The 23937-nt window shown below is 38.7% G+C and overlaps 1 protein-coding gene across 1 annotated transcript in view; it reads left to right on the plus strand.

Moving 5' to 3' along the window:
* The first annotated feature begins 227 nt into the window (after positions 1-227).
* The window catches only part of LOC148007925 (olfactory receptor 52B4-like), a 34503-nt gene continuing 10793 nt past the window's right edge, over positions 228-23937 (plus strand). Inside the window, exons 1-2 of the mRNA XM_087604395.1 lie at positions 228-275; positions 13919-13992. Coding sequence (XP_087460521.1) covers positions 228-275; positions 13919-13992 — 122 coding nt within the window. The remainder of the gene's footprint in view (positions 276-13918; positions 13993-23937) is intronic.

The raw sequence follows: 23937 nt of genomic DNA on the forward strand, positions 1-23937 counted from the left end.
GAGAAGTGAAGCAGAAAAAAAATACAGAGTAATAGAAAAATTAAAATAAGACAGAATTAAGCTACAGTAAATAAAATAGTATAAAATGCATAGTTTCAAAATGTATTATTTCAACAGCAGACTTGTCTAAGTAGAAAAAATAAATAATTCAAATGTGTTGTCTACAGAAATATCACTTCTCATACTTAGTGCTATCCACTGAATTCAAAAGATAGAAGAGATAAACCATGAGCCACGTGAAACAAAAATCCGAAGGCGGCAGTGATCGCTGTGTAGTAAGAAGACTTCAGGATGAAACTATCAAAGACTGAGAAGAAACCGACACATTGACAAAGAGATCCAACAGCAAAACTTAAGTGTTTGTAAGCTGAAACACAGGACTAAGAATGTACCGCAAATACAGAAAAAAATGTAGAATAAGATAGATCTACCATTACAGCTGGAGTTCAGAATCCCCCTCAACGACAAGATGATAGATCAGCCATCATAGGAACAGACATGTGGCTATGACACTGGTGTGGCTCTGGATATTAGACATAATAATGGCAAAATTTGTACTTTGCTGAATTTCATGATCATAGAATGTTTACTTTAGAATACTTCTAAACATTAACCATAAAATGGAGCCCATAGGTGACTAATCCTCAAATATAACTTATTGATGCTGTCCAGATAGAAAGCACTAGGAGCCAGAAAGAGTGGTGCACACCCATACTTCAGGCACCTAAGAAACTGAGGTAGAATGACCTCCAGTGTGAGGCCAAGATAGTTCTCATAGTAAAACCTATCACAGACAAGAAAAAAGGACACATGACATCTCAATCATAAAATTAACAACAGAAATAAGAAAGTAGATCAAAATTGAGGTAATGTGATTCTCAGGATGAAAAGCCCTGTGTTACTTACATTTCTTTTTCTGTGACCAAGTATCAGACAAACCTGTAGGAGGAAGGGTTTAGTTTGGCTTACAGTTTGAAGAGATACAGGCCACAGTGGAATGGTGGGAAAGACTGGAGATGGGAGTAGGGTTGCTGTCACACTGTCTGCAGTGAGGAAGCTTGGGGGAGGGGGGAGTGGTTCTAGGCTATCAATCCTCAAGGCTGTTCCTAATGATTCACTTTGTCTAGAAAGGATTCTACAACTTTCAACATTAGTAGCAGCAGCTGTTGCCCAAATGTTCAGAACCATGAGTCTATTTCACACTGAAAACACAACCTTCTCAAAGGAGAAGCCTTAAGATAGAAATCACATTTCTCAGGTTTGAGTAGTTTCTTTGCCTAGTACAATTAATTATCATAATAATAGGTTAATTTGAAAATAAGTAGGGAAGCTCTATGATGATGTTAGAAAATTAACTTTGTTATTTACAGATAAATAATGAATCTTTATATCAATTAAGTGTTTTCCCCACATACAATTGCTTAGAAAGCTTTCTAGTATGAAAGAATTAATTGTTTACTCATGACAAAACAGGGCAAAGGCTATATCATGCCTGTGTCCTAAGAAGGCAATTCCACGGACAATTCTATCTTCACTTTATCCACATTGCTGGTTATTCTTAAAGGCAATACACTTTTAGTATCAGAAAAAATATCTTTACCTACACAATCACTGGAAATGAGACTATATTTTACGCCCAAGATAGGAAGCAAAATAATTGCTAGCATAGTTTAACATCTATAACTTTGAACCTTGATCCTTCTATCCACACAACCTCCTCTGCTTATTTCTAAATTCATACCCCACTCACTCCTCATTGTAACTCTTTAAGTTTTTAGATAATCTGTTCTTTTCATTTTTCTGACCCCATTAAGGCAGAGTTACAGGACCAACTCCTTCCTGCAAGATTACTTGGATGGAGGATAAGCACAATAATAAAAGTTCACTTACAGAAGTGTGAAATGTGCACTCAATAGTTCACAGTTCCTAGCTCAAAGAGCATAAGTGGTTTTTCTTTGGCTAAATGTAAATGAGCAGAGCCTGGGCATGTGGATTCAGATGCTACTACCTTAATTCCATGCAGTTAGCATGTTTCCAGGTGAAAAGGGATCCATGATATTTGTAAAGTCATGGAACAAAAGAATATAAATCAAGCACTTTTCAAATAGTTGGTGAAAAATCAGATCATCAGATTATAGCAAAGTGGGAGATTGGCCTCAGATAACATCTGATGACATGATTACCTATTGGGCTACAGGAAACTAGTGCTCTGCTTAGTTAATATATTCCAAAATGCATTAGTTAATATATCCTAAAATGCATTATTTGCTAGCCACAAAGAGACTAAAGAGGTAAGATGGCTCTGAATCTGTAGCATTCCAACTCTCCATAGTCAGGGAATTCCCTCTACCTGGGTGATTCTAAACCATACTAAGTTGAGAAAAGCCAACCTGAACAGGTGTCTTCGTCTTTATTTATTGAGGTAGGATTTCTAATTAAACGCAAAGGTGGTCCAATTCATATAGTGTTGCTAGCCAGTTTGTTTTTCTCTGCCTCTGGAGTTCTGGAATCGTGGGTGGCCACCATACCATTCTCAGCTTTTTAATGTTGGTCATGGGTATCCAACCTGTGAGAAACAAGCAGTTTACCCACTGAGTCACCTCTCAAGATCAACTAGATCAGTTTGAAGGATATGCCATAGTTACAATCTTTTATTTCCTGGGAGTGGCGATTAAACCTAGGCTTTATTTACACACACACACACACACACACACACACACACACACACACATACACACACATATATATATATATATATATATACATATATATATATTAGAAAGTGTCAGTGTTGTCCATTACAACCCTGACTTGTTAATCACAGTATTGTCTTCTCTAATTCTAACATCTGCTTCATATTTCAACAGTCTTCTGACTCTGCCCTCAAATGTTTTCTCATGATGTTTGGCAAGCCTGTTTCTCCTCGCATCCAGATCCATCCCATCACATGACAGAAAGTATTCAGTCTGTATGTAAACTTGTCTAGAATTTATGTTGCTTTTGAAACTTCTGTGATTTCAGATCCATCTGGTATTTTTTTGTAATTAATTGTTTTATTTATTTACATCTCAAATGTTGCCACCTCCAAATCCCCCTCCTAGGGTTCTTCATCTCATCTTTCTTGCCTTCACCTATGAGAGGGTGCACTCTTCCCCCTGCCACTCTTCCCCCCCACACACACACACACCTTCCCTGCAGCATCAAGTTTCTAGAGGATTAGGCACATCTTCTCCCACTAGGGCCAGACAAGGCAATCCTCTGCTATATATATGCTAGGGGCCTTAGACCAGCCCATCTGTGGTCTTTGTCTGGGAGCTCCCAAAAGTCCATGTCAGTTGAAATTGTTGGTCTTCCTATGGGGTTGGCATCCTATTCAGCTCCTTAGTCCTTCTGATAACTCTTCTATAAGGGTCCCCGACCTCAGTCCAAGGGTTGGCATAAATGTCTGCATCTGTCTCAGTCAGCTGCTGGTTTATTCTCTCAAAAGACAGCCATGCTAGGCTGCTGCCTGCAACCACAAAACAGCATCAGTAACAGTGTCAGGGTTCGGTGCCTGCACATGGGATAGATCTCAAGTCAGGTAGTCACTGTATAGACTTTGCATTAGTCTTGACTCCATTATTGTCTCTGTATTTGTTTTGGACAGGAAAGATTCTGTATCAAACATTTGAAGGTGTGTTGGTTACCCCATTCTACCAATGGGGGCTCTATCTACTGAATGTGATCTCTTCAGGTTCTATCTCCCTGTTGGACACCCCCATTGATTTCTGGGAGCATCTCACATTCTACTACTCTAACACTTTTTAGAGGTTCCCCTATCCCACCCACAATCCCAGCAACTGCACATTTTCATTCATTCTCCTGGCTGTTTGGGGTTTTCTCCTGTCTTCCTCAATAACTGATCCTGCCCCCTTTTCCCCTTCCTCCCCTGCCTCTTCCAACCAGATCCCTCCTTCCCTCTGCCTCCTGTGATTTTTGTCCCCTAGGTGGTATTGAAGCATCCTTACTTGGTACTTTCTTTTTAAAAAAAAAACTTATAGTTTGTGGGTTGAATCCTGGGTATTCTGTATCTTTTGGCTCATATCTACTTATCAGTGAGTACATATCATGTATGTCCTTTTGGGCCTGGATTACCTCAATCGGGCTGATATTTTCAAGTTCCATCCATTTGTCTGCAAAATTCATTATGGTCTCACTTTTAATAGCTGAATAATATTTCATTGTGTAAATGAACAACAAAGAAATCATTCCTAGGCAAGCCTAGGAAAGAGAACAGGAACTACAGATGCAAGCATCACCAACAAAATGCAAGAGATGGAAGAAAGAATCTCAGGTGTAGAAGATAACCTAGAAGATATTGACATGTCAGTCAAAAAAAATGCAAAACATAAAGAGTTACCAACCCAAAACATCCAGGAAATGTGGATGGGAAGACAAAAGCTAAGAATAATAGGAATAGGAGGTGAAGACTCCCAGTATAAAGGGCCAGAAAACATCCTCAACAAAATTATAGAAGAAAACTTCCCTAACCAAAGAAAGATATGCCCATAAATGTACAGGAAGCCTATAGAATACCAAATAGATTGGACCAGAAAAGAAAACCCTCCCACCACATGATAATCAAAGCACTAAATATACAGAACAAAGAAAGAATATTAAAAGCTGTAAGGGGAAAAGGCCGTGAAACATAAAAGGCAGACCTATCAAAATTATACCAGACTTCTCAACAGAAACACTAAATCCAAAAGAACCTGGACACAGATGTTATGCAGACCTGTCCAGGGTATCTTCCCACTTTCAGCTATTCTTAGTACTTTCTTTCTCATGAGCTTTCCTCAAACCCATCCTCAAGGGAAGTCTGTGTTTGGTTTCTCTTCATCATGTGACCCAATGATGTTTTACTGTTTTGTGCTGTCGAGTGATGGAGAACGGAGGATGAAAGCTAGTATGTTCTGATTAAAATCATATAAACTGGCCGAGCATTGTCATGAATATTTCTCAAGTACTGAAATGTTCCCTTTTGCTCATTCCCCTCTCTCAGTCTCTCCCATGATTACAGCGTTTCCACTTAGGTCTAACACTGACTGACTGTGTTCTTCCCTCTTAGGTGAGACAGAACATGGGATGGGTTGGTCTCAATCAAAAACAAATTTTAGTCAGAATAAACCCTGACAAAATCTTTTCACTTAAAGACTGCTTTCTTAATCAATGCATTATAAAGTCTTACCATACAGTAGACATCAGCTACTGAGTCAAAATAAATTGTGCCATTTATTCCAAACAAAGCTAAATCAGTCCTTACCTGCTATCTTTACCTTGTTAATTCACAACATCTTACCGTGAGCCCTTTTCTAATTCTTTCATCTACACATAACCATAATAAATACACATAAATACAGATATAAAAAAATTAAAAACCTAGGGTCCACATATACAAGAGCGCATGTAGTATTTGTCTTTCTCATCCTGAAGTAATATATTTATTTTTATAATAATAATTGTCAACTTAAACATGAAACATAAACAAACTCTACAGCTTCTGTACTTCCCTGTCCAACCTGGAAGGTGAATTTGTTTAAAAGATAATCTTTTGTGTTCTACATCATCAAGGATTTCCTTCAGTATTTATGACTTTTAAAAGAACTCCTTTGTACTAGTTTCCTATGACAAAATTGCATATAGCAATTGATTAGTTTCCAATACATTTTCCCATCATATCGTTTACTCTAACCAGCCTACTCCTACATTTAATATAGCTATCTCTTTAGTAATAAGTTTCACTTTATCATATCAATAACATTGAGTTTTGTTTGTGAATATACATTAAGTGGGCCAATAATCTAATCTGTTTTCCAGATTGACAAGGAGTGGGTGAAAACATGTATTGTTACTAATAGTGTAAGATTAAGATTAAATATTACTGATAACTTTATGCAAAGGAGGAAGCAGAATAGCTATCAGCCCCTAGGGACAATTAAATGTCATTGTAATAGCTTTCACTTCTGCATATGAAGAAAATGGCAGAGCTGATCTTATCTTGCCACTATAAATGGCTAGTTAGCTTGAGAAAATATGGCAACCGGCTTTAGATATAAGGCTGTATAAGGGGGCACAGAAGTGTTCTATAAGAAAGAGGGAATGCACTAGATGACTGACTTAAGACTCCAATCACTCATGGCATGAGTTAGAGAATCAAGAGTTCAAAGACAAACAAAACAAAACAAAACAGAAGAAAAAAAAGTGTGGTGAGATGAGAAAACAGGACCTTTGTGTTAACGAGTTTATGAAACTGAACTCGGAAGAGAATATCAGAATGAAATAAAACAAAACATAACAACAAAAATGTACCAGCTCCAGACCTTTCAAAATATCTTCTTTTTGTACACTAAGTTATAAGATGAGGTCCTGGAAGTTGGTAGAAAACACTTTGCCCAGAGCAGAAATGAAGGAAAAACCAGAACACACAATGGTGAGAGGGAAAGTGGAAGAACCCCTGAGTATCTGACTGAATTCAGCAGAAGAGCCCACCGAGAAACACAATGAGGACTTCTCCAGACTGCACTAAGAAGCCTGAAAGCCAGCCACAAGGGCACCACCTTGTTCAGGAATGGTTATAAAGTGGCTTACCAAATGGGTTATGTTAGCACTCTAAAAACAACTGTAGTGATGGCTGTACATATTTATGGAAAACTAAAGGTTATTAACTTATACAAGACTAATGAGTAAGTTAGATGATATATAAATGGAATCTTTATAAAGCTATTAAATCTTTAAAAAACAAAATAAATGCCTGATCCTATTTTCCCCAGGTGTAAATTATCTAAATAAAAATAGCTACTTACTTTCTACAGCCATTATGTACTAATTAAAATTTAATTTAGAATTTTGTTAGTGGGTATCTAGTATATTCAAAATAAAAGTCAGACTCTGTGTTATATGTTGAAATGCATATATGCATAATCCTGGAATATACTTGACCACTAATAGATCCAGGCACTCCACCTTCATAAGTAGGTACAAAGCTTGTAGCTCCTTCAAAGTACAGCCTTTTATCTAGACGTACCAATGTCGAAATAATCAGACCATACTGCTCTTAGACGTTTATTCAGGACCGTCTTTCTAGTTTTAATTCTCTTTCAAGACAAACGTGGTCCACATCTTCTTACAAGCACCTCTTATCACTTACCAATCTTGCTGATTTCAGATGAAATGTCCCTTCATGCCATTCCTTGAACATTCAGATAACAGGACCTGTCCATCTGCCTTGATGGGCTTCTCTTGCTGAAGTTGTATTTACTGATAAAAGGAAGTATACCTTTGACTCCGCTGCCTTATTCTAAGCTACAAATGATTTTGAACTTCATCTTTGTAATCTAAGAAGAAAACACACACACACACACACACACACACACACACATGGAGAGAAATAGGGAGAGAGAGAGAGAGAGAGAGAGAGAGAGAGAGAGAGGAGAGAGGAGAGAGAGAGAAATACACATACAGACATCACCCACACAGACACACAGACACAGATATAGATGCACACACATACAGACCCACACAGACATACACATGTGCACACACATGTACACACACACACACACACACACACACACACACACACACACACACCAGAGTAGGGTGTGCAGGCAAAGGAAAAGCTCATTTCAGTCCAAGATTCTGTCATAAACCCTTTTCATTCAATACTAGTGAGGAATACTGATCAAGAGTTAAATTGGGACATTCTATATTTTTGAAGAGAATAATATAAAAGAAACTGTTGTTTCTGATCTCCGACTGTTCCCAGAGCTATGATATCAGCTCAGAGTCTTCCTGACACATGGTCACTACATTGTTTCTAATGTCTAATTCTAGATCTGCTTCTAATTCTGTTACCTGCTGGAGAAATCGAAAACTGCTTAATGTATATGGTCATCAGTGACTGCCCCTCACTTAACTTTTTCATGATTTTCCTCAATTCATTTCATGAAGTATTATCTATTTCAGTTGATTATGTTTTCTATTATTATTGTGTGTGCTCGTGTGTGTGTGTGTGTGTGTGTATGTGTGTGTGTTTATAAGTGTGTTCATACACTTATCTCAGTTATGTGTAAGAAAGTCAGAAGACAACTTTTGGAGAACAATTTTCTCCTTCCAATACTGTGGGTGGGTTCCAGGGATCAAACACATATTGTCAGGTTTGTTAGAGAGTACTTTTACTCAGTGAGCCATCTCACCAGCTCCACAGCGACTTTCTTTAACAGACAAATTCTATCAAGAATGGTAGTCCATTATAGATATTCATTAGATATTAGCTACTTTATCAATTCTCAAACCACAGGGCTACCCTCTACTCAAGGCTACCATTGTGAACCTATATCACGATCTAAATTCACAGTGAAGCTTTCCTCCTTTGTCTCTCTCCTTGCACTTGTTTTCAGTCATGTGGACAAATGCATATTCAACTCCCACAGCAGCCAATGATCCCAGCAAGAGACAAGAATTCTTTTTATTTCACTTCAATATAAAATAAATATTCAATAAATATTTCAGCACGATTTCAACTTTATAGCAAAATAAAAGTTAAAAGATAAAGTATGTTCAATTCATTACAAATCCTAAGGTCTCAAGCAATTCACAAGAGCCATAGAAACTGCCAGTTAGAGCTGCGTTTTATACCAAGGAAATGAATCCTAATTTAAGACATAGAAATGAAGCGATGGTTCTTCCTCATCTGCTTATTTCTAATAGCTATCAGCCTTGTCCTACAAAGGTTCATTTATGCCATGTAAAAAACAGCAAGGAAACACTTGGCCAAGACTCACTGACACATTGTACATTTTACACAAACCCTTAGGCTGGAATTTCATCTCAACAGCCACTCATGTTTATGATGCACACGGAACCCCTAATGAGCTGAGGCGCTCCTAGGAAAGCATTGTCTTCATTCAAGCATATGTCCCTCCCAATCTTTCATCTGCTCCCTGAAATAAGATTCTGTCCAAACCAATAAGCACCACATTAAGACGGTGGTTTGGACACTAGTTACATGGAAAAGCTTCTGCTCCATAATTAAAGAGAGGCTCTTTATTTACCTATCACATGAGTTCAGAGATAACTGAGAGAAAATGCCTGTTTCTGAGACAAGGCACCACACAATTTCAATGTAAAATCTATTTACTACAAAAAAAAAAAAAAAAAAAAGAAGAAGCAGAGATCAAGTTTTGGGTGTTTTGTTGTTGTTTTGTTTTGTTTTTGTTTTATTTTTTTCTGCTGTTACTTTTAAAGTGAAATTATATCAGTTCGATCCAGTATTTCTCTGTGTACATTTTGTTTGGATGACATATTCATTGATGAGAGCAGAGTATTGATGTCTCCCACTGTGTGTAAGGGTCAATTTGTGATTTAAGTTATAGTACTGTTTGTTTTTACAAAGTTGAGTGCCCTTGTGTTTGGGGCATAGATGTTAAGAATTGAAATGTCTTCTTGATGGATTTTTTGATAAGTATGTAATGCCCTTCCCTATCTCTTCTGAATAATTATGGTTTGAAGTCTATTTTGTCAGGTAAAATGGCTATATCCGATTGATTGTTAGTTCCATTTGCTTAAAATATCATTACCTTGAGGTGATGTCCTTGGTGTCAATATGTGTTTCTTGGAGGATGGATATGGTTTTCACATTCACTCTGTTGGTCTGTGTCTTTTTATTAGGGAATTGAGATCATCGATATTGAGAGATATCAGTGGCCAATGATTGTTGATTTCTGCTATGTTGTTGTTGCTGCTGTTGCTGTTGTATGTGTCCCTTCTTTTGATTTTGCTGCTCTGGGATTATCACTTCCCTTTATTTTCTTGGATGAAACTAACCTCTTTAGGTTGGACTTCTCCTTCTAGTACCTTCTGCCGTGCTGTATTTGTAGATACGTATGGTTTAAATTTGTATTTAGTATTAGTTTATCTCTGGTGATTGAAAGTTTTGCTGGATATCGTAGTCTGGCTAACATTTATGATCTCTCAGAGTCTACAGTATATCTCTTCAGGCCATTGATAGTCTCCTCTAAGAAATTACTCTTTGCTCTGTATGTTTTGTGTTTTGATTATTATATGCTGAGCGAACTTTATTTTCTGTGCCAGTGTATTTGGTGTCTTCTATACTTCTTGTCCTTTGATAGCCATCTCCTTCTCTTTGTTCTTATGATTGGTCTTTTCACAGTGTTTCAGATTTCCTGGATGTTTTATGTCAGGAATATTATTATATTTAACATGTTCATTGATCGATGCATCCATTTTTCTATTGTATCTTCAACACCTAAGGTTCTCTGTTCCATCTGTCCTATTATATTCATGAAGTTTGACTTTGTGGTTTCTGTTCCAATTTCTAAATGCTTTATTTTCACATTTCTTTCATTTTAGGCTGTCTATATTGTCTCTATTTCCACGTTCATGGCTTAATCAGTTGTAGGGTTAACCAACCAATAACTGATTTGATTTGACTTCATGAGATTGAATCCATACCCAAAACTGCATGTGTGACCAAGAACCTCAGAGTTAGCCCAGGGACCTAACATGAAACAAAATGAGAGAGAGAGAGAGAGAGAGAGAGAGAGAGAGAGAGAGAGAGAGAGAGAGAGAGAGAGAGAGAGAGAGAGTTCAGGAAACCCAACAGAGAAGAAAGGTAGAAGTGGGGCTGGAGGACACCAGTAGAACAAGGCCTTCTAAATTAACTGAGCAAAGCTAAAATGAAGTCAAAGGAGCAGAAGCAGCATGCACAGGGAATGCATGGGTCTGCATTAGTTCCTCTGCATATGCATTATGACTTTCAATTTACTCCATTATGGGATTCGTAAATGTGCAAACAAGTGGATCTCTGATTCTTGTGTCTTCCCTTGGGCTCCTTTACATCTGTTGATTTATCTTCTCTAACTTTTTTTTCCCTCCATCTTTATTAAATTGGGTATTTCTTATTTACATTTCGATTGTTATTCCCTTTCCCGGTTTTCAGATCAACTTCCCCCTAACCCCGCCCCCTCCTCTTTTCTATGGGTGTTCCCTCCCCATCCTCCCCCATTACCACCCTCCCACCAACAATCAATTCACTGGGGTTTCAGTCTTGGCAGGACCAAGGGCTTCCCCTTCCACTGGTGCTCTTACTAGGATATTCATTGCTACCTATGAGGTCAGAGTCCAGGGTCAGTCCATGTATAGTCTTTGGGTAGTGGCTTAGTCCCTGGAAGCTCTGGTTGGTTGGCATTGTTGTTCATATGGGGTCTTGAGTCCCTTCAAGCTCTTTCAGTCCTTTCTGTGATTCCTTCAACGGGGGTCCCCTTCCCAGTTCAGTGGTTTGCTCCTGGCATTTGCCTATGTATTTGCTATATTTTGGCTGTGTCTCTCAGGACAGAGTTACATCCAGTTCCTGTCAGCCTGCACTTCTTTGCTTCATCCATCTTGTCTAGTTTGGTGGCTATATATGTATGGGCCACATGTGGGGCAGGCTCTGAATGGGTGGTCCTTCAGTCTCTGTCCGAAACTTTGCCTCCCTATCCCCTCCCTATCCTTGTTCCCTTTTAAAGGAGGAGTGAAGCATTCGCATTTTGGTCATCCTTCTTGAGGTTCATGTGTTCTGTGCATTTAGGGTAATTTGAGCATTTGGGCTAATATCCACTTATCAATGAGTGCATACCATGTGTGTTTTTCTGTGATTGGGTTACCTCACTCAGGATGATATTTTCCAGTTCCATCCATTTGCCTATGAATTTCATAAAGTCATTGTTTTTGATAGCTGAGTAATAGTCCATTGTGTAGATGTACCACATTTTCTGTATCCATTCCTCTGTTGAAGGGCATCTGAGTATTTCCAGCTACTGGCTATTATAAGTAAGGCTACTGTGAACATAGTGGAGCATGTGTCTTTGTTAAATGTTGGGGCATCTTTTGGGTATATGCCCAAGAGAGGTATAGCTGGGTCCTCAAGTAGTTCAATGTCCAATTTTCTGAGGAAACTCCAGACTGATTTCCAGAATGGTTGTACCACTCTGCAATTCCACCAATAATGGAGGAGTGTTCCTCTTTCTCCACATCCTCGCCAGCATCTGCTGTCACCGGAGTTTTTGATCTTAGCCATTCTCACTGGTGTAAGGCAGAATCTCGGGGTTGTTTTGATTTGCATTTCCCTTATGACTAAAGATGTTGAACATTTCTTTAGGTGCTTCTCAGCCGTTTGGCATTTCTCAGCTGTGAATTCTTTGTTTACCTCTGAACCCCATCTTTTAATAGGGTTATTTGTCTCCCTGCAGTCTAACTTATTGGGTTCTTTGTATATTTTGGATATAAGCCCTCTATCAGTTGTAGGATTGGTAAAGATCTTTTCCCAATCTGTTGGTTGCTGTTTTATCCTAACAGTGTGCTTTGCCTTACAGAAGCTTTGCAGTTTTATGAGATCCCATTTGTCGATTCTTGATCTTAGAGCATAAGCCATTGGTGTTTTGTTCAGGAAATTTTCTCTAGTGCCCATATGTTTGAGACTCTTCCCCACTTTTTCTTCTATTAGTTTGAGTGTATCTGGTTTGATGTGGAGGTCCTTGATCCACTTGGACTTAAGCTTTGTACAGGGTGATAAGAATTGATCAATTTGAATTCTTCTACATGCTGACCTCCAGTTGAACCAGCACCATTTGCTGAAAACGCTATCTGTTTTCCATTGTAGTGGCACACACTGGTAGGATTTGCTGAAGGAGGCAGAGGCAGGAGGATCATAAGTTCAAGGCCATCCTGGGCTATCTTCTCTAACTTTAATGCAATGGTTTTTTGCTTATCTTGCTAAATTCATTTTGTTATATTAAAATTATGAATGAATGAATGAATGAATACCTAGCCATTATAGTAAAGGTTAACAACTGAACTGTCATTTATGCTTGCTCAAAGAGAAAATAATTTTTCTTCAATGGAGCAACACTAGATACATCATTCACTCCAGGGCAGACCTTATGTTCAGGAATAGTTGACCAATATATAATGGACTTCACAGGATTTTGGGGGGCTTTCTGGTTTTTGTTTTTGTCTTTGTTATTAGTTTTTCATTTTTTATTTTGGTGTGTGTGTGCGTGTGTATGTGTGTGTGTGTGTCTGTGTGTGTGTGTGTGTGTGTGTGTGTGTTCTGTTATTTGCTTATACATTGGCTCCTTTGTGGGGAGAAGTGGTGTTTATTTCATTTCCTTGATTTTGAGAGGTTGTTTAAATAGGTCATTGTTTTTTGAGAAATAATTTAAAGTTGAATTGGTATGGAGAGGGAAAGCATCTGGAAGGACCTGAGGGAGAAGAAGAATATGATCAATACGTATTTAATTTAAAATTGTTATAAATAATAGAAGTCAGTGATAATTATTATTTTAGAACACAATGTTTTTGGAAGTTCAGTCATTATTTAGAACTAAACTTTCTGCTTCTTCTGATTATGAGCCACTGAGCTGTTTGTACCTAGGGATTTGCTGAGGTCAAGATGGAATCAGTGCCCTCTCGGAGTAGTTAAGATATAATTGTACAAACATAGCTAAGGTTATAATAATATCTATAAGAGACTTGTAAATGCCATTGGCAAACAATGAGAAATTGAGTTGGTACAGCTGGTTGACATGGACTTCAGCCAAAATTTAGGGACTGGTATGTTTTATAGCACCACAAGGAAGACCAGTCCCAGGCGAGAGAAATGGTGAAGAGAAATGGTCTCTAGAAAATGACAAGGATGAATCTTACCCTTTCTTTGCTTCTTCTTATGTAATCCTCCTTCCTGTTTAAAAAAAAAGTGCTCTAATGCATCCTTGAAAGTATCCTAATTTCAAGATTGTACTGTTTCTTGACCTTAAAGGCCTCAGTGATATACACCCATCACTTTATCCCATTGTCTGTTTCTCGGTGATCATTTTAGGAGCTGAATATGCAGGATCAGTCAGGACTTCGCCAACGGAAAGGCCGTTATCCTGAACAGAAGAACATGTGGCAGTAAGTCTCCAACCAAAATAAACCTGTACAATGAAAACACGACTCAATTAATATGAATGCAAGCTGTGTGCCTCGACTGGGCAGATCTACCACTGCACTACTCTATTCCCCAGCTATGAGATCCCTTATAACTTGTGGTTTCTCAGGGCCACGTGCTTCAGCTCCATTTTTCTTCCACCTCCTTTTCAGTCTCCCTCTGTCTTTCCCTCTTTTGTCTCCCCTTCTCTTTCCTCTCCTCTCCCCAAAACATTTTAGCTCCACCTCTCATCCACTATCCAATCACCTGCTCTAGCCCTTATTTTCCAAGTTAAAATGGGGAGAAGGTTCACCTGAAGTCACCTGGGTACACTCCTTGTCTGAGGCAGCCCCTCTTGGGGAAGCAGAAATAGCATCAAAATACAAAGAGCACCAGGGTAATTCATAAGAACAGGTCACCTTTCCTCTTCAGAAACCATAAAGAAGCCATCACAGAACTAAAAAGCAAGGGCTGGCCCAGGTGCACGGTTGATGACATCATCTGAGGCCACATAGAAAGATTACATAGAACCAGCCACGTCCCAATTATTTGAAATAATGATGTTTTTCTGCCCAAGATAAATTATGTATGATGTTTTGTTACTTTTACAGTAAGGGTTCAAACCGAGTAAGTAAGTAAAGTCAGGTCCCTCAATAAATACTGAGAATGGGACCCCTGTTGGAGGAATTAGAGAAAGGATTGAAAGGGCTGAAGGGGCCTGCAACCCCATAAGATCATCAATGCTAACCAACCAGAGCTTCCAGGGACTAAACCACTAACCAAACACTATACATGGATTGACCCAGGACTCCAACTGCATATGTAACAGAGTATGGCCTTGTTGGGCACCAGTGAAAGGGGAAGCCCTTGGTCCTGCCAAGGTTGGAACCCCAGTGCAGGGGAATGTCGGAGGGAGGTTTGGTAAGGGGGTGGGTGGTGAATGGGCTGAACACCCAATATCCTTATGGGGGAGGGGGAGGGAATAGGGGCTTATGGACAGGAAACTGGGAAAGGGAATAACATTTGAAATGTAAATAAAGGAGTATTCCAATAAAATAAAAAGAAAAGTAGAGAAAGAAAAAAAATAAAATAAATATGTTAAGATCAGATACTCTGGATCACTCTTACATTCTCAATATTGGGAAAGCTGAGACCAGGAAAATAAAATCCTTGAGTCTAGGATATCTTGGGCTACAGAGTAAGTTTCAATGCAAGCTAAGCTACAAAATACTCCCTTGATTAATATAAAAAGAAAGAAAAAAGAAAATGTAACCTCGGCATTTAGAATTAATATCTCCCTGGAATTAGACAATTTAATATTGTTAAGTATTATGAGTAATTATTAATATAAGCATTTTGATGCTGTCAAGAATGGAAATTGACTTTCAGTGTCACACGCCACTAGGTAACTACTGTGGAAAACTGAAAGTGTCACCATGCAAACCCTAACATGCTTTGCTACCTTGGCCACCTGACACAGGAGTCCTCATTTTCATTTAGCCTTCTCCTATCATGTCACGACAAATATTTAAAAATATCAGTTTGCCAGGTGAGTTGATCACAGTGTATTTCATTTACTGGAGTTCCCTCTATGCTAAGTACTATACTATGTGTACTATATGCATAGTTCTGTCAGGTCCCCATCAAAGTATTTTGGGTTATAATTCATTTCATCATTAGACAAATGAGAAAATTTGGTTTATAAGTAGTAATTAATGTTCAGTTTCTCATTATGGCACTCAATTGCAACAAAACTTGATTCTAAATTTCAGTCTCAGGCCTCAAGGTCTCTAGTAATCCTCGAGTTTGCAGCAGGCTGAAGGAGCTGATATTGAATAAGAACTCTTGATTGACTTAATGGGGTCCTTGTTTTCTGCTTTCCCTTGTATGGAGACACCCACAACATTGGCCATGCTACTGTGGTTTATCTGATGTCCAGAAAGGTCCAGGTTCATCAGCAACGACAGTTGATTGTGAAATAAAGATAATCACATTTTTTTAGAGCTTCAGTCAACAGGTACTAACTCTGAAATACTTCTTTTATTGGCTGTGGTTACCTGAGAGAAAGATGTGGAGCGAGATGAACTACACTAATGCTTCTCAGGGGGCAGCTAAAATATAAAGACAGGAAGTTCCCATACAGAGAAGCCTTCAGTTGACTCCAAGTTGAAGTGTGTGGCGGTCCCAAAGTCAACGCTGTAGCTCTCTCTTTGCTGTGCAGTTGTACGCTAGAGAAATAGGAAGCGCCTTTTCAGTGAAGAAAATGAGCTACAGAGTTGAAATCTAATTCTTTTATTTTCTGTAATCAGATGATAGCACACCCAGGCCTTTGTGATAAATATTAACATCTTTGAGCAGTAAGGAAAATATGGTATACAGGATAATACCGCGATATAGCATCTCCTACACTACCAAAGGAGAACTTTCACAGCCAGAATTTAGACTCTTGAAATCATGCCTTCAGACTGAATTTCATTGTGCATTGCCCCTTACTTTCTTTGCTGGCAGTGATGTCAAAATAACACACACACACACACACACACACACACACACATACACAGAGAGAGAGAGGGGGGGAGTGTTAAAAGTTGTTTTGGTTTTATCTGAATAAATTGTGTTATCCACAGAAAGAATCCATAGGATGGCCTTATTGGGCACCAGAAGAGAAGCCCTTGGCCCTGCCAAGGCTGGACCCTGCCCACCCACCCTCCAGTGTAGGGAAATGTCCGGGCGGGGAGGCCAGGAAGGGGTAGGTGGTTGGGTCGGGGAAAGGGGATAACATTTGAAGTGTAAATAAAAAAATCCAATAAAAATTAAAATAAAATTCTACATATATAAATTTACTTATATAAATTCCATAAAAACAATCTTTGATCTGGCCAAAATATTCAAAGTATGGATTTGTATCAATTAATTGACCACAGAGCAGTTTTGTATTAAAATAAAAAATATAAGAAAACATGAGGTAGCATATCAAGAAATTTGCTAAAACCCCTATCCTGGAAGAGTCAGTCTATGATCTAACTGAAGAGACAGAACTATATATAGGGAAAAGTGGGAATAATATAAACTACAAAAGATGAATCCTACAGGAAAAAAAAAGCAAAATAGGTTGGATGATTTTTCTCTAGTTTTTATTGCTAATCATAAAAGGAATACAAGGGGCAGCAGGGCGGTTCAGCACAGGAAAGCATTCACGTCAATGGAAGGCTGACAACTGTAGGACTTCAGCTGGATCTCTGGAACCCGCAGTGGAAGGAGAGAACTGAATTCTCCAAGTTACCCTTTGACCTCAGCACAACTTACAACAACCACATACTTACTCACATGTACATCCTACACCCACAGTAATAATAATATACATTCCACACACATCCTAAATGTACAATAATAATAATAATCAATATTTTTAAGTTGGGTGAGGACTTTCCCATAGGGAATATTGCTATTCCCAATTGCAGGATTCCTTAGTTCTATATTCAATATTGAGAGATCATCCCTGAAATTTGATATGTATGTTATATTATATAAAATAATACATGCATTGTACATTATCTAACATAATATAATATATATAATATATATACTAAATATATAAATGTAACTTGCATAGATATATGCAGAATATATATACACACACACGTGTGTGTGTGTGTGTGTGTGTGTGTGTGTGTGTGTGTTTGTGTGTGCGCGCGCGCACGCAGAGAGATAGAACCTGTGAATTTGAGAAAAGGAGGACCACATCGAAGAAATTGAAGGGAGGACATGAAAGAGTAGTTATTCTTCTATTATTTTGAAGTTATTTTACTTCAAAAAATAAGTAAATAATAGGCATTAAAATCTGTTCTGTAAAATTTAAACAATGCAGAAAAGGGAAAGTAAAGCTATGAAGCAATCCCTATTCTCTCAGTGCCCATACTGGCCTTTATTTCTGCTTTGGATATTCGTGGACTGACAAACAGGGAGTCTTTCTTATCATCCGTGTGTCACTCCAATGAGTCTACTCTAGACTCACAGAGAGCTTGATGTTTGACCAGGGTGTAAATAGAAAATTTATGAAGTGCATTTGGATGCCAGAAGATCTCAGCCCCATGTATATATAAACTTGGGATGTAGGCAGACATGAACTTCTCTGAGTTTCATAAGCATTATGAAAGAAAAATACCAAGTTCTGTCTCTGAGAATCACTGCAGGTGTGCAAAGCAAGACACAGTGAAGGGAAGGCACATGAAGAGCATTAGCTGGAATCAGAGGGCAGAACGGGACATCTCTAAGTCATGTACTACTAAGCCTTTGGCAACAGAGACAACCATTTGAGTGTCCATCACTCTCCATCTGTTCTCCCTGGGATTTAGACCACCAATTAATGGATGTTGTGATTTATGAGAAGGCTAGTGGTGCTTAGTGACTGACTCAGTCTCTCCTGTAGCGATTGAGATAAGTAGAGAGAGTTTTCCTATCACTGCAGTTTCATTTGCAACAATCTGTTGAATCCAAGGGATGGAGATGAGATGAAATTGAGAAATTGGCCCCCTCCAATAACAATTTGGAAATTAATCTTGAGTGGCTGATGTCTATTTGTCAGGAACATTGTAAGTGTCATGGTTGAATTTCCTACACAGGTGTAATTTATTGGGAGCCAATTCACCTCAGAAATGGGATGACAATGGATGGGGGTGGCTCGTGATGGCTTTGAATTCCTTACATCAACTAGGTTGTCTCTTAGGATTAAGAATATCCAGGGTGGCCTCTTTATGTTTTCCACATGCTCAAATTTAAGAGTGTCTGGATGGATCAAAGCTACAAAATATTTTGTGTAAGCACGCATTATTCTTTTCTAAAAATTTATTTTAATGTATGCAAAATTCTTTGGTAATCCATGTCACCACAGGTAAACCAAGGCAGGAAGATGGTGCGGGTCAGTGCTAAGAGAAGCTGATGGGTGTCAGTGCTGAGAGCAACTGACAAGGGTTGCTGGTTATAGCAGCTAGTGATTAAAGAAAGAAAAATGGGTGGGGGAATTCAAACACTCAGAGAGAGAGAGAGGAGAGAGGAAGAGAGAGAGAGAGAGAGAGAGAGAGAGAGAGAGAGAGAGAGAGAGAGAGAGAGAGAGGTTGAAACAAAGTCAATTCCCACCAACTTCCCACATACAAATATACATACATTCAGACAGATACATAGACAGGTAGACACATATAAATGCACATACTGAATGGCTAAAGCAAAGTTCCTAGCATTTCACACATACACATACCCACATACAGACATACACACATACGGGCCCAGGTTACTTGATTCTGTAGGTTTTCATGTGGTATCCTTAGCTCTCTGGCTTCTCCAATCCTTCCTTTCCCTCTCCCTGAGCTCAGTCCAAGGTTTGGCTGGGGAGCTCTGCATCTGGTTCCATTGGCTGCTTGGTGAAGCCTCTCAGAAGGCAGTTATGCTAGCCTCCTGTCTGCAAGTATCATTAATAGTGTCAGAGGTGGGCTTGTTCTCATGGCCAGGGTCTCAAATTGGGCCAAGAATTGATTGGCTGTTCCCTTAATTTCTGCTCCATCTTTATACCTGCACATCTTGTAGGCAGGACAAATTGTGAGTCAAATGTTTTGTGGGTGGGTTGATACTTTTATCAAATACACTCCATCTGATGGAAGCAAATATGGGGAATAGCCTTGAATGCATAGACACAGAAGACAAATTCCTGAAGAGAACACCAACATCTCAAGTACTAAGATCAATAATGAATAAATGGGGAAAGCTTCTGTATGGCGAAGGATACCAGGAATAGAAAATATCAGCAGCCTACCAAATGAGAAAAGATTTCCATCAACCCTACATCTGACAGAGAGCTGATATCCAAAACATAGAAAGACTCAAGAAATTAGAAAACAGTGAACAAAGCAAACCTATTACAAATGGGGAACATTTAACAGAGAATTCTCAGAGGAATCTCTAACGGCCGAGAAGCACTTAGAAAAATGCTCAACATCCTAAATCATCAGGAAAATGCAAATAAAAAAGACCCTGAGATTCTACCTTACACACATCAGAATAGCTAAGCTCAAAAACTCAAGTGACAGCACATTCTGAAAAGGATAGAGAACAAGGAGAACACTCCTCTAATTCTGGCAGGTGTGCAAACTTGTACAACCACTTGGGAAATTAACATGGTGGTTTCTCAGAAAATTATGAATAGTTCTACCTCAAGACCCAGCTAAGCCCCTCCAGGGCAAGGTGATCCACCGTACAACAAGGACACTTGCTCAATCAACTACGTTCATAGCAGCTTTATTCATAATTAGCCAGATATTGGACACAACCTAGATGCTCCTCAAATGAAGATTAGATAAATATAATGTGGTACATTTACACAACCTAATATTATACCACTATTAAAATCAGTGATATCATGAAATTTGCAACTGGAAATAAATGGCTATAACTAGAAAATATCTTCCTGAGAGGTGGTAAATCAGGTGTTCTTTTTTATTGGATATTTTATTTATTTACATTTTAAATGTTATCCCCTTTCCTGGTTTCCCCTCCAGAAGTCCCCTGACCCATTCCCCCTCCACTGCTTCTATGAGGGTGCTCACCCACCTACCCATCCACTCCTGCCTCCCCACCCTGGCATTTCTCCATACTGGGGTTTCATTCCCTTTTAAGGCTTAAGATTTATAGTTTTGTGAATTATACTTGGCAAGGCAATATATTTAAGTCTAATAATAATAAGTCACATGAGTATCCAAAATAAGATTATTTTCTCAAATTTCATATAAAGCTTTCTTCCAATATCTTGACTTTATCTAGGGCTTTGGAAAATGCTTAGGAGAAAAGCTAGCAAAAATTATTGTAATTATGACCAAACTTAAAAGACCCTTTCAAAGGAGCAAATGGAAAACTGTCTCTTATCATAGTACAACGGAGCATGCTCTAAAGCATGCTGCAGTTTCCCCACTAGTGCAAATAGACATTTTTCTCACATCATGTGTTACTATGGTTTCCTCTCTCTCTATTCCTCCTAGCTCCTTCCCACCTCCTAAATCCTTCATGTCTCTCATCAGAAACTAAGCAAGCTTCTAAGAGATGATAGTAACAAAATAAAATAAGATAAACAAAAAACTGACATATGAGAATAGGACAAAACCAAAGAAAAAGAGCCCCCCAAAAAAGGCACAAGAAATCTATGGAGATACAGAGACTTACTCATTTGTACTCTCAGGAATCCCATGAAAATACTGAATTGAAAGCTATCATACATATGCAAAGGAACTGTAGGGTAAAAAGTGAAAAAAATATAATAATGTTTTTTATTTTTAAAAAAGGAAAATCCCCGACACTACATTATCAGACAAGGAACCTCTAAAGATGCCTATGAGTTCATTTGCCATCTATTACTGGCCTTGGAGCCTACTCTTAAGAGAGGTTTCTTTCCCCAAGTGTGACTCCAAATGCTCTTAATTGCTGAGACATATATCCAGCTCTTATTCTATACTCCCAATATTCTTATTCAAACTATGCATTAAAAACAGTCTGTAGAATGTACATCTGTCTCTCTAAACCTGTATACTTAGCTTTGATGAAAGCAATTTTATATTCAATATAAACTCATTTTACTCTGTTTACTATTCATTAGTAAGGTGTAGGAAGAGAATCATTTAATAAGCAGAATATTTTCCAATATCGATAATAAATGAAGTTTTTAATCAATCTGTAGGAAAACAGAATTGAAATTCCAAAAACCTGAACTTGCCATTTCCTCAAGTTAATATAAGTAACAGGAAAACAAGTTAATTTACTGTGTTGAGATTCATAACCATTTCTTATTGAACTGTATTAGTCACTTTTTAAAGTTTTTTTTCAAAAAATATACATGTGTTTTTGGTTTTGTTCATGGTTCTGACTAAAATAATAGGCAGAAACAACTCACAGGAGGAAAAGTTTGTTTGATACATCGTTCCAGAGGGTATATCACAAGGCTTTTTTGACACATTGTTTCAAAGGGTGTATCACAAGATTTGTTTGATATATTGTTTCAGAGGGTATATCACAAGGAGTAAGAGTGTCTCAAAGGATTCACAACTATCCTTGATGGCTAGAAATGGCTCATTCTACCACAATGTGAGCATATACTAGAACCAGTTGCAAGGGCAGCAGATCAAGAAACAAAGAATGCAAATGGAACCAAGTGTACCATGGTAACATTCTTTTCTTCATTAATTTATTTATCTGTTCTCTTTATATCCTAATCTCAGTCCCCTCGCTCCCAATTCTCCCCTCATCTAGCTCCTCCTCCCACTCCCCTTCCCTTCTTCTCCGGAAAGAGAGGTCCCCCTTGGCATCACCCCACCCTTACACATCAAGTCATTGCAGGAATAAGTGCACATTCTCCCACTGAGGCCAGACAAGGTAGCCCTGTTAAGGGAAAGATAACCATAGGCAATAGACTCAGGGACAACTCCAGTTGTCCAGTTGTCTCCAGTTGTTGGGGGACCCACATAAAGACCAAGATACACATCTGTTACATATGTGCAGGGATGGGGGGCTAGTTCCAGTGGATGCTCACTCTTTGGTGGTTCAGTAGCTGAGAGACACCAAGTGTCCAGGTTAGTTGACTCTATGGTCTCCCTGGGGCATCCCTATCCCTTTCTGGTCTTCCACTTCTTCCCCCAACTCTTCCACAAGGCTCCCAATCTCCATCTCCCACATGTTTGGCTGTGTGTCTCTGTATCTGTTTCTATCAGCTTCTGGGTAGAGACTCTCAGAGTAGAGTTATGCTTGGATCCTGTCTGCAAGCATTACAGTATCCTATAATAGTGTCGGGAGTCGTTTCTTGCTTATGAATTGGTCTCAATTTGGGCCAGTCATTGGTTGGCTATTCCCTCCGTCTCTACTCCATCTTTGTCCCTGAACATCTTGTAAGCAGGACACATTTTGTGTTGAAGTTTTTCAAAAAGCCTACTTCTTCTAGCCAGGCCTTTCTCACTTTCTAAAGATTCCACAAACCCCTAAGAAGCAGCACCAACCAGAGCAAAACTGTTGAAAACATGAGCCTGTAGGACACACACCAGATCCAGGCATAACAGAAGCGTGTGATTGTGTTGCTTTGGAAGCTAGATAGAGAGAACAGACTTTTAGTAAGCTCAGACAACTCTGTACCTGAGGACTGATGCAGTCATTCCTGTTCTTGGTATAATTAGTCAGGGTTCTCCAGAGGAATAGAACTTATAGAATGATAAGATTTGTTAAATTTATTACATGGCTTACAGGCTGTGATTCAGTTACCCCAATAATGACCTATTTACCAATGGAAGGTCCAAGAATTTAATAGCTGTTCAGTCTAAGAGGATATGTCTACAGTATATCTTGAAGTATCCTGGAATCCTGGCTTCAATGCCATTGAAGGAATGGATTTACTAGTGAGGCCAAAAGCAAGCAGGCAGAGAGAATTAACTTCCACATGTCCTTTACATAGATATCCAGAAATAGGATGGATATCTATGGTGTGGACACCATTGCTTCATTTTTGTCATGCCTGATAATGGGAAAAATTTGCTACTTGTAGTAAAAAAAACCCTTCAGTTCTACTTATTCATAAACAGAGACCTTCAAAACACACTGATATCACTATATTTTACACTACCAAAATATTTTCATCCTTAATAAGATAAATACCTTTCAGTGTTACAGGTGGAAGCGCCCTGACATTAAAAGGCCAATTAAAAAATTGCCTACAGTTAATTCACTATTAAAGCTGGGACTGCTGGATTCTAAAATTCAACATTAAAATCATGTGTATAAACCCATGCTGAGGAGAGGACTGCCTGCCGCACTCATCTTCTCTTTCATACAGAGAGCATAGAGAGGGGACGATTCAGGCTGCCTCACTAATGGGGATTCCTAGCCTAGATTGGTATGCTCTGAGACAG

The sequence above is a fragment of the Rattus norvegicus genome, chromosome 1, assembly GCF_021556685.1.
Source record: "Rattus norvegicus strain SHRSP/BbbUtx chromosome 1, alternate assembly SHRSP_T2T, whole genome shotgun sequence".
Taxonomy (NCBI): domain Eukaryota; kingdom Metazoa; phylum Chordata; class Mammalia; order Rodentia; family Muridae; genus Rattus; species Rattus norvegicus.